The sequence below is a fragment of the Hyla sarda genome, chromosome 5 (genome assembly GCF_029499605.1).
Source record: "Hyla sarda isolate aHylSar1 chromosome 5, aHylSar1.hap1, whole genome shotgun sequence".
NCBI classification, from domain to species: domain Eukaryota; kingdom Metazoa; phylum Chordata; class Amphibia; order Anura; family Hylidae; genus Hyla; species Hyla sarda.
This window is the reverse complement of record NC_079193.1, coordinates 283262006-283274290: the sequence shown is the minus strand read 5'-3', so window position 1 is coordinate 283274290 and position 12285 is coordinate 283262006. Positions and strand designations below refer to the sequence as shown.

The 12285-nt window shown below is 41.8% G+C and overlaps 1 protein-coding gene across 4 annotated transcripts in view; it reads right to left on the bottom strand.

Moving 5' to 3' along the window:
• Nucleotides 1-12285, bottom strand: part of LOC130274057 (chloride channel protein C-like) — a 245721-nt gene that overhangs the window by 200351 nt on the left and 33085 nt on the right. For all 4 annotated transcript variants that reach the window (XR_008844224.1, XM_056521886.1, XM_056521885.1 and 1 more), the window contains exons 6-7: nt 2819-2994; nt 567-659 (exon numbers count right to left, since the gene is read on the bottom strand). Coding sequence is in view for 3 of the 4 variants with exons in the window: in XM_056521886.1 (XP_056377861.1) it covers nt 567-659; nt 2819-2994 (269 nt within the window). In the remaining variant the exon portion in view is untranslated. The remainder of the gene's footprint in view (nt 1-566; nt 660-2818; nt 2995-12285) is intronic.

Genomic DNA, 12285 nt, shown 5'->3' with positions numbered 1-12285 from the left:
CGCTACTCTCCCCCTGCCTGTCCGGGGGTCCTATCACCGTCACCCCCGCATTGCTCCCCCCACCGCCGCGCCGCATCGCACCCCCCACCACCATTGCCTCCCCCATCCCCGGTTTTATAATTACCTGTGCCCGGGGTCCACTCTACATCTGGCTCCGGTGGCGTCCTCCTGAGCTGTCACTGTGCGCACTGACGGTGACATCACGTCGCGCACGTCACGTCACTTGCCATTGCGCACAGCGTAACGCAGGACGCAGCAGGAGCCCCTGGAACAGGTAATAATAAAACCGGGGATGGGGGAGGCAATGGGGCCGGGGCGGTGCGGTGGGGGGTGCGACGCGGTGCGGCGGGTCGGGGGAGGGGCGGTCGTGGTGCGGTGCGACGGGTCGGGGGGCGGTCGCGGTGCGGAGGGGGCGGTGCGGGGGGCGGGGCATTATCGGCTTATCGGCAAGGTAATTGCCGATACCGATAATGACCAAAATCGTGATTATCGGACGATAATATCGGCCAAACCAATAATCGGTCGATCCCTAGTTATTACCAACAAAGAAACTGGGTTGTACTTACCTATCTGCTGAATTTCGAAACCTTGTAAAAAATGGGAGATTTATCCGCAATGTGTCAGACTTAAACTGGCTTAAACCATATCCAACCACCGCTCTGAAATAATAATTGAATCATCAGATTAGCATTATAGAAACAATAATTCATGTTTGGTAGACATAATGTGATTACCATATTATAGGTAGGTTCTGTACATGCAATACATTGTTCCTTTACCCATGAGCTTGATAAAATTGCTTTATATTTAGGAGCCAGCATAAAAAGTTAGGAGACAGATTTTTTCTTTTAAACTAATAGAGCGATTTTTGAGACGTGGTTGTTTAAACATGATTTTTCACTATTTTTCCAGTCATATTTTGTATAGCTTGTACATTAAGGGTATGTTTAAACACTATGAAGATTACGCTCTGAATTTTCATAAGGAGATTCCAAGCAGAATCTGCATGCAGCAGCCTCCCATTGTTGTCAAGGAGATTCCACTGAACAGTTTCGTAGCAAAAGTTTTGACGTGCTATTGTATTTTGCCAAAAAGATGAACAGTCAATGGGACATCAACGGGAGGATGCTAAATGTCCACATGGAGTTGTACTCCACTGGAAAACAATTTATTTATTTATACATTTTTTTCAAATCAACTGGTGCCAGAAAGTTAAACAAATTTGTAAATTACTTCTATTTAAAAATCTTAATCCTTCCAGTACTTATCAGCTGCTATATTCTCCACAGGAAGTTCTTTTCTTTTTGAATTTCCTTTCTGTCTGACCACAGTGCTCTCTGCTGACAACTTTGTCCATTTTAGGAACTGTCCAGAGTACAAGCAAATCCCCATAGAAAACCTATCCTGCTTTGGAGTGTTCCTAAAATGGACAGAGCTGTCAGTAGGGAGCACTGTGGTCAGACAGAAAGGAAATTCAAAAAGAAAATAAGTTTCTGTGGAGAACATAGCAGCTGAAAAGTACTGGAAGGATTAAAGGATACCTCCGGGATGTACAAATTATTCCCTCCTAAGGAGAGGGGATAAGTGTTAGATAGCGGGGGTACGACCACACCCCATCCACCAGTTGATTTAAAATAAAATGTTGTCCAGTGTAACTTAGACCAAGATATACACTTATAATTTAGTGCATGTCGATCTATAACAATTTTGGTTTAGCATGTTTAATTCACAGACATTTTGTAATGTGAACATACTCTGACACTAACCAACTTATCCCACGTAATAAAAATAAACTCCTCAGACCAGTAACAGCTACTGGTCAGATACATCATAACTACAGCATGGGCATGCAGGCGTTAACTGTAGTAAACAAATATATTAAAGGGATTATCCAGGGGAAAAAAATTGTATATATCAACTGGCTCCAGAAAGTTAAACAGATTTGTAAAAAATCAGTACTCATGAGCTGCTGAAGTTGAGTTGTTCTTTTCTGTCTCAGTGCTCTCTGATGTCACCTGTCTCAGGAACTGTCCAGAGTAGAAGCAAATCCCCATAGCAAACCTCTTCTACTTTGTGCAGTTCCCGAGACAAGCAGAGATGTCAGCAGAGAGCACTGTTGCCAGAGAGAAAAGAACAATTCAACTTCAGCAGCTGATAAATATTGGAAGGATTAAGATTTTTTTAATAGAAGTAATTTACAAATCTGTTTAACTTTCTGAAGCCAGTTGATATAAAAAAATACCCCTTTAAATTATTGAAAAACAATGAAAAGATGCACACAAAAAAAATCCACAATGATGCCAACAAGTAGTTAAGAACACTGATCACAGTTTAATGCCTGTGTTCTGCAAAAACCTAGATGCCAGGGCGTCCCTCCCTCCCCCCCCTATCTTTTAGTTATTCTGACATAGCGCTAGTAGGTACCTTTTGCTGTATAATAAAAGATGTAGATTTATTTGTTACAATAAGTAAACATAAATTAGTATATAAACACATGTACATGTATATATAGATATGAATCATAAAATTTGAATATATATAAAAAATATTCATAAAGAATTATAAGACTATGTTAGTAATATGTATAGTAAAACTACAAGTCGTAGAAGTTAGTAACTACGTAACAGTATAACATCAGTAACAAAGGTTAGTTCAATATCATATACATGGTATCACTCTGAAAGAAAACAGCACATCCAATGATATAAAGAATGGGCCTCATCTCTAGATATATCAAATTAAAGCAATATGCTGATAAGTTGTTCGATTTATTGAGCTTAGGATTTGTTATAATATATTAAGAGATAACTATTCTTACCCTATATAGATCATTGGTGCTTCTGGTCCACAAAAAAGTCCTGCTGACACCGATAAGGCACATGAGAAAAAAATCCCAATAAAAGTTCTTAAGTTAAAGATGAGTCTCATTGCTGCGCCATTTAAATAGCCAATGACTTCCGGGAGGCCACTTGGGGATGAGGCTGGACATAAAAACTGAAAAAGTGTAAATAATTCTAAAACATAAACTACATTGAGCAGGAAAATAATTTTAATTGCACATTCATGGGATATTCTTTACCTTACCATGTATATGAGGATGTAAAACAAATTGCAAGTTTACTCTCATCAAACAGCTTAGGGTGTCCTGATCAAAAAAACTTGTTTTCATTTTCTTGATATGCCCTCCTGTTCCCAAGATATTAAAGGGGTACTCCGGTGAAAACCTTTTTTCTTTTAAATCTACTGGTGCCAGAAAGTTAAACATATTTGTAAATTACTTCTATTAAAAAAAATCTTAATCCTTCCAGTACTTATTAGCTGCTGAATGCTTTATTTTTTTAACACTGATGACATCACGAGCACAGTGCTCTCTGCTGACATCTCGGTCCATTTTAGTAACCGTGCATAGCAGATGTATGCTAAGGGCAGCATGGTGGCTTAATGGTTAGCACTGCTACCTTTCAGTGCTGGGGCCTTGGGTTCAAATACCACTGAGGACACCAATAAATGAAGACTTGTTATTATTATTATTATTATAATAATGTCAGCAAAGAGCACTGTGCTCGTGATGTCATCAGAGAGCATTCCAAAAAGAAAAGAATTTCCTCTGTAGTATTCAGCAGCTAATAAGTACAGGAAGGATTAAGATGTTTTAATAGAAGTAATTTACAAATCTGTTTAACTTTCCGGAGCCAGTTGATTTAAAAGAAAAAAGGTTTTCACTGGAGTACCCCTTTAAGGTTTATAGTTTGTCTGACAATTCATGAATCAGTCAGATGGGCGTACACTTATAGGAGTTCTCCGTGATCTCCAGCGTGGCACCCCAGTTATCAGGTGCACAAAGCGAACTCCACTCTATGTCTATGCTAGGAGACTACGAGCCATCACGCCCCCTCCCATAGACATGAATCAGACATTGTATTCCCTATCCTTTGGGATGTCGACAAAAAGTATTGGATTTTGTCGACATCACAATGCTGGAGCTTTTTCTTTTTGCCTACATATGCGCCGATCTAGTATTTTCTTTAATGACCAAAGCTTAGCATCCATATACCATCTCATGGAGCAAGGCAGAATTGTATTTCCTATCACAGTAAAGCTATGTTCACACAATTACATTTCCATGTGGAAACATCTGGCGCAGAAATTAAAATTCCAGTGTCCGCAGAAAGAACAGACATGTCTATTCTTTCTGCAAACTCTGCACGGAAATGATTATGTTATGCCGGCGCTCCGCTGTCAGGGCAATGTCCGCACAACGATTTTCCATGCAGAAATTAGCCTGTGAACATTGTACATAAAAAAATGGGAAAAACACAGTGTCACCTAGAGGTATGGAACACATTAACACCTTAAGGACCCAGCCCATTTTCACCTTAAGGACCCGGCCATTTTTTGCAAATCTGACCACTGTCACTTTAAGCATTAATAACTCTGGGATGCTTTTACTTTTCATTCTGATTCCAAGATTGTTTTTTCGTGACATATTCTACTTCATGTCAGTGGTAAATTTTTGTCGATACTTGCATAATTTCATGGTGAAAAATTCCAAAATTTGATGAAAAAATAGAAAATTTAGCATTTTTCTAACTTTGAAGCTCTCTGCTTGTAAGGAAAACAGACATCCCAAATAAATGATATATTGATTCACATATACAATATGTCTACATTATGATTGCATCATAAAGCTGACATGTTTTTACTTTTTGAAGACATCAGAGGGCTTCAAAATTCAGCAGCAATTTTCAAATTTTTCACAACATTTTCAAAATTGGAATTTTTCAGGGACCAGTTCAGTTTTGAAGTGGATTTGAAGGGTCTTCATGTTAGAAATTCCCCACAAATGACCCCATTATAAAAACTGCACCCCCCCCCCCCCCCCCAAAGTATTCAAAATGACATTCAGTAAGTGTGTTAACCCTTTAGGTGTTTCACAGGAATAGCAGCAAAGTGAAGGAGAAAATTCAGCGTGCCTCCAGCTGTTGCAAAACTACAACTCCCAGCATGTACTGATCGCCGAAGGGCATGTTGGGAGATGTAGTTATGCAACAGCTGGAGGTACGCAACTACAACTCCCAGCATGCCGAGACAGCTGTTTGCTCTTTGGGCATGCTGGGATTTGCAGTTTTGCAACATCTGTAGGGCTACAGTTTAGAGACCACTGCACAGTGATCTTCAAACTGTGTCCCTCCAGATGTTGCAAAACTACAAATCCCAGCATGCCCAAACAGCAAACAGCTGTCTGGGCATGCTGGGAGTTGTAGTTTTGCCACATCTGGAGGGCTACAGTTTAGAGACCACTGTATAGTGGTCTCAGACTGTAGCCCTCCAGATGTTGCTAGGATCCAGGGAGCCAGCTTCTGTATTATCCAGGGAGCCGCATCTCCGTCCTCTTCTGCCGTCGATCGCCGCCCGCTGCCGCCGCCGAAGGGTGAGTGGTCTTCAGCGCCAGTCCCTGTCGGTTTACCCATTCTGCCCACCCACAATAGGCGGGACAGAATGGGGAAACCGACAGGGACCGGCGCCGAAGACCACTCACCCGTCGGCGGTGGCAGAGGGCGGCGAATGACGGCGGTGATCGGTGGCAGAAAAGGACGGCGATGTGGCTCCCTGGATCCTACGGACCAATAGCAGAGATATGAGGGGTGGCACCCCTGCCTCCTGACTCCTATCCCTTCAGGGGGATCATGGGTGTCTTGGACAACCCAGATCCCCCTTATATTCCGGGTCACCGGGTCACCATAGACCCATATGACGCGGAATCGGCGCAAAACGCCGGTGTGAATTCACCAGCGATTTGCGGCGATCGCCGACATGGGGGGTCTGATGACCCTCTCGGCATTTGCGCGGGGTGCCTGCTGATCGATATCAGCAGTCACCCTGGTCCGGTCCCCGCCTGGTGCGCGACGGGGACCAAAATTCCCACGGGTGTACAGGTACGCCCTGGGTCCTTAAGTACCAAGGAGCGAAGGCATATCTGTACACCCTAGATCCCTATGTGGTTAAAGGGGTACTCCAGTTGATTTTTTTTTTTTTTTTTTTTAATCAACTGGTGCCAGAAAGTTAAACATATTTGTATATTACTTCTATTAAAAAACCTTAATCCTTCCAGTACTTATTAGCTGCTGAATACTGCAGAGGAAATGCTTTTCTTTTTGGAACCCAGTGCTCTCTGCTGACATCTCTGTCCATTTTAAGAACTGTCCAGAGTAGGAGAAAATCCCCATAGCAAACATATGCTGCTCTGGACAGTTCCTAAAATGGACAGAGATGTCAGCAGATAAGACTGTGCTCGTGATGTCAACAGAGAGCACTGTGTTCCAAAAATAAATCAATTTCCTCTGGCACCAGTTGATTTAAAAAAAAAAGTTTTCCACCGCAGTACCCCTTTAAGGCTATATTCACACGTTTATTTCCGTGCGGAATGTCCAACCAGAAAATATGTGCGGTCATTCTGCACATATTATAGTTCTGGCGGGCTCTAGGACAACTTGGAAATGCTCAGCTTTATAGACGTCAATGCATTACCGAACGGAACATGAAGAAAGAATAGACATGACTATTTTTTCTGTGGACAGCAGAATTGGTATCTCGGCCGTGTGCACAGTGCAGCAGAATTCCACTGAAATCAATTTGAGCGGAATTTCTGATCGGAATACCCGCCGTGTGAACATAGCCTAACATTGTATAACAGCTCTATACCTTAATAAACTGTTAGAGACAGCAAATGACATGTCAATAGCAAAACATGGGAAGATATCAACTACAGAATAATGGACAAAAATGAATGAAATTGCAAGGTTTTTCCAGTAGGTTTTGACATTACGGTGTCCATTCTTTTGGAGAAAATTGCTGGATTATAGAAACAAGAATAACAATGGACATTCATTAGGCCACAGTACAAGAATGAAACAATTGGAACGTGATATTTTAATGGAGTAGAAAGTAGCATAAAATGCATTCAATGCAAATAAGCCAGCCAGTAACTTTGATATGCATGGTACGCAATCATAGTGAGCATATGAGAATAGGTACAGTATCTGGTACCTCTCCCGCTTAGATGTCACTAAGAGGCTATCATCGTGTAGGTGGGAGGAATTACATGATATATCACATATCAAAACAGGGAGTCACTAGTGTTAATAGCCAGCTCCAAGTCAGCTGGCGTATGGTCACCATCAGTGCGGCATGGATCTACATGCTGTATATCTAATCCTCATAAACAAATGTGAACAAGATTTCTGGGGATTCGAGTACACAAGGAAACACATAGGACCTATGGCGGAATTTTAAATGGGCATTGTCATTGAAACTAATTCTTGCTATTGCACACCTTATGGTAAGTAAATAATCTTTTTAATGCACTTTGTTAAAAAAAAAAAAAAATGTATTTGTGTTTAAAAAAGATGCCACTAGGCGTCTACATACTTGTCCAGAGCACATTTCCCCCTATCTCTTGCACAGACTTGGGACTCCTGCTGGCCTGGCAGAAGTCCAAAATCAGGAAATGCAGTCTGGAGTGCTGAGGGGTGTGTGTGCAGCCTTAGCCAATCATAGCTCATCTCACACACTGAACTGCTCTGGGCTTTGTGTAGCAGAGTGAGGGAGGGAGTTCTCCTCTGTATGGCTTCAGATGATGCTAGATAGAAAGTCTAGTTTTCTTTTGTTTGTTTGCTTTTTACAAATCTGAGTGAGAGTGGATAGGAAGATATCAGTGGGAACCCTGTCAGTTACTGCGGTAAAACATTACACCCGATCATTCTAAAATAAGGGAGCTATGTGATATGCTCTGCTGATAAATAAAGGGAATAAATAAATTGTGTGTGTTTTCATTTTGTTTGAATAAAGTGTGGACATCTAACACACAGAGATTAAAACACTCCACGAAAAACATTCAGCACAAAAACCTGGATATACCTCCTATAGAGAACATTAAAAGGGAACTCCAGCAGGGAACAATTTTTTTTACATCAATTGGTGCCAGAAAGTTAAACAGATTTGTAAATGACTTTTATCTAAAAATCTTTATCCTTCCAAGACTTATCTGCCGCTGTATACACCAGAGGAAGTTCTTTTCTTTTTTAATTTCTTTTCTATCTGACCACAGTGCTCTCTGCTGATATATCTGTCCATGTCAGGACCTGTCCAGAGCAGGAGCAAATCCCCATAGCAAATCTATCCTGTTCTTTGCAGTTCCTGACATGGACAGAGGTGTCAGCAGAGAGCACTGTGGTCAGACAGAAAATAAATTCAAAAAGACAAGAACTTCCTCTGGAGCATACAGCAACTGATAAGTACTGGAAGGATTAAGATTTCTAAATAATCAAATTAAAATAAGTAATTAATTTTGTTTGAATATAGATAACTATATGACAAAGAAAAAAACAATATTAAGATCTTAAGGACCTGCGCCGTAAATGTACGGCGATGCTAAGAAGTTCTTAGCGCACAGCGCTGTACATTTACAGTGCTGCGTTCCTGGATCACCGCCTCTCCGCGTCAGCCACCCCGGCATATCAGCCAGGGGATCCCCCTTTGTCGGCGATCACTGTGATTCGCCTGTCAATTCCGACCGGCGAATCACGGCTTTTTCGGGTCAATGACCTGGAAAATAAGGGTGATTAGTGCTGTCCGAGACAGCGCCAATCACCCTTGCCCAGCAGGAGTGAGGTGGCACTGGTGCCACCTCACGATGCCCGTGATTGATCGGCTGAGACCAATAACAGGTCCCGCTATGGGTCCCGGCGACTGTCACCAGCGGCAGGCATCAGTGGGCAGCAGAGGCGGTGGACAGAGGCAGCGGGCAGCGGCGGAGGGTCCAGAGGAGAATCAGCAGCAGGAGGTAAAGCCTGTGTGCTTCCTGCTGTTGCATTAGTACAGCTTCTAGCATGCACAGCCAAAGGGCATGCTGAGAGTTGTAGTTATGCAATAGCTGGAGGCACAACTACAACTCCCAGAATGCCCTTTGGCTGTCTGTGTATGATGGGTGTTGTAGTTATGCAACAGCTGGAGGCACGTTTTTTCAATGAAAAAGTGTGCCTCCAGCGGTTGCATCATAACTACAACTCCCAGCATCCACTGACAGCCAAAGGGCATGCTAGGAGTTGTTCCCTTTGGCTGTCTGTTCATGCTGGGAGTACAACTCAGCATTCATGGTCTGTCAGTGCATTCTGGGTGTTGAAGTTTTGCAACAGCTGGAGGCACACTGGTTGCAAAACAATGAGTCTGTTACCTACCTCAGTGTTTCCCCACTAGTGTGTCTCCAGCTGTGGCAAAAATACAACTCCCAGCATGCACGGTCTGTCAGTGCATGCTGAGAGTTGTAGTTTTGCAACAGCTGGAGGTTTGCGTATCCTCCACCCGTGTGAATGTACAGGGTACAGTCACATGGGCGGGAGTTTAAACTGAGTTTCCCGCTGCAAGTTTGAGCTGTGGCAACTTTTCCACCGCAGCTCAAACTCCCAGCGGGAAACTCGCTGTAGACCCCTGCCCGTGTGAATGTACCCTAAAAACACTACACAAAATAAAGAGTAAAACACTTCATATACACACCCTAACACTGTGCCCCCCCAATAAAAATTAAAAATGCCTTGTACACCACTGTTTCCTAAACTGAGCCATTGACTGTCCTGGCATGCTGGAAGTTTTGCAACAGCTGGAGGCACCCTGTTTGCGAAACACTGCCATAGGGTATTTTTGGTGACGGAGGCAAGTGTAATGCTTGCATCTGGGTCAAATTTCAAGACAGCAGTTTAGGGCCACATATGGGGTATTTCTGGACTCAGGAGAAATTGTGTTACAAATTTTGGGGGTCTTTTTCTACTTTTACCCATTATGAGAAGGAGAAGTTGGGGTCTACACCAGTGTGTCAGTGTAAAAAAAATAATAATCATTTTTAACACTAACATGCTGGTGTTGCCCCATAGTTTTCATTTTCACAAGAGGAAAAAGGAGAAAAAGACCCCCAAAATTTGTAAAGCAATTTCTACTGAGTACAGAAATACCCCATATGTGGATGCAAAGTGCTCTGCGGGCGCACTACAGGGCTCAGGAGTGAGAGCGCACCATGTACATTTGAGGCCTAAACTAATTATATGTCAAAAACACCCACATGGGACCCCATTTTGGAAACTACAACCCCAAAGGAACATAATAATGGGTGCAGTAAGCCATAAAGGGGTACTCCAGTGGAAAACTTTTTTTTTTTTTTTTTTTAATCAACTGATGTCAGAAGGTTACACAGATTTGTATATTACTTCTATTAAAAAATCTATGTTTGCTATGGGAATTTTCTCCTGCTCTGGACAGTTCCTGAAATGGACAGAGGTGTCAGTAGAGAGCACTGTGTTTGTGACAGAAAATAAATCCAAAAAGAAAAGAACTTCCTCTGTAGCATACAGACGCTAATAAGTACTGGAAGGATTAAGATTTTTTAATAGAAGTAATTTACTAATCTAAAATAGAAGGTAAATTGGGGCACAAGGTCTTGAACAAATGGCCATAGAATATATTTTGATAAAAAACTGTTTATTATATATGTAAAAAACTAGTAAAGATAGGTGTATCACAGGGTCCTTGTGATGGCACCACTCCAACAAGTATAACAATAAAATGGTATAGTAAATAATATAAAAAATGGTATAGTAAATAATATAAAAATGTGACCACTATAGGAAGGTAGATAAATTCCTCTAAATGATGCGCTCGTTTTTTTCTTTTTCGATTGGCGCAATACTATAAAAATAGCAACTTAATGGCTGTAACCCGTAGCAACCATATGTGAGACTGTCAGCCGGCAGTAGTAATTCTTAATAAGTTCCTTCAGTCCTTAGTCAACAATAGATATAAAAAAAGGATATAGAAAATGCTGGCCAGCATAAATATTTCGTTTCAACACATACTTTGAGTTCAAGTCTCTCGCGCAGTCAATTTGTGACAAGTTGTACAGATTTATACTGCTGCAGCAAATAAAGTCTATGATGTTTGTCAACTATGCAAGAGATACTGGCAGTTATGACAGGTAATTTTGTATCTCACCACTCCCGGGTATGTTGCGATCACCTCTGCGATCCCTTCTAAGATGCAGTCCTCGCAGTATATTGTATACGTATAGGTGGCGGCGGATGCGGACCTGCAGCGCCTGCATGTGGCGTCAAGGCAGCGGTCTCACAGCTCCCACGTCCGGACAGCAGAAGGTGGCGGTGATCGCCAGATGGTGAATCCCCAGATGGTGAATCCGCAGTACCGCCGACAGCAGGTAAGTGGCAATGCTGGTAGCGTCCTCGTGGTAGCGAGGCGCGCGTAGAGATAGTAGGTTGATTGACAGGTATCTCCGCTACTCTCTGGTTGCTTTAGAGATGGAATGTAACTATATGAATTCCATATGAATATGGTCTCAGTAGTCACAGGGGACGCTGGACGCGTTTCAGGACTGTCTCAGTCCTTTCTTCAGCAGCTATGTATAGATACATAGCTGCTGAAGAAAGGACTGAGACAGTCCTGAAACATACCCGGGAGTGGTGAGATACAAAATTACCTGTCATAACTGCCAGTATCTCTTGCATAGTTGACAAACATCATAGACTTTATTTGCTGCAGCAGTATAAATCTGTACAACTTGTCACAAATTGACTGCGCGAGAGACGTGAACTCAAAGTATGTGTTGAAACGAAATATTTATGCTGGCCAGCATTTTCTATATCCTTTTTTTATATCTATTGTTGATTAAGGACTGAAGGAACTTATTAAGAATTACTACTGCCGGCTGACAGTCTCACATATGGTTGCTACGGGTTACAGCCATTAAGTTGCTATTTTTATAGTATTGCGCCAATCGAAAAAGAAAAAAACGAGCGCATCATTTAGAGGAATTTATCTACCTTCCTATAGTGGTCACATTTTTATATTATTTACTATACCATTTTTTATATTATTTACTATACCATTTTATTGTTATACTTGTTGGAGTGGTGCCATCACAAGGGCCCTGTGATACACCTATCTCCACTAGTTTTTTACATATATAATAAACAGTTTTTTATCAAAATATATTCTATGGCCATTTGTTCAAGACCTTGAGCCCCAATTTACCTTCTATTTTACATTTAACTAATTCATCACCTTGGGTATAGGTGATACAATTGGGTAGCCCAGGTCGTATGGTTATTTCATTGACAAGAGCCTCTCCAAACCCACATTGTAATTTACTAATCTGTTTAACTTTCTGGCCTCAGTTGATTTAAAAAAAAAAAAAAAAAGTTTTCCACTGGAGTACCCCTTTAACAC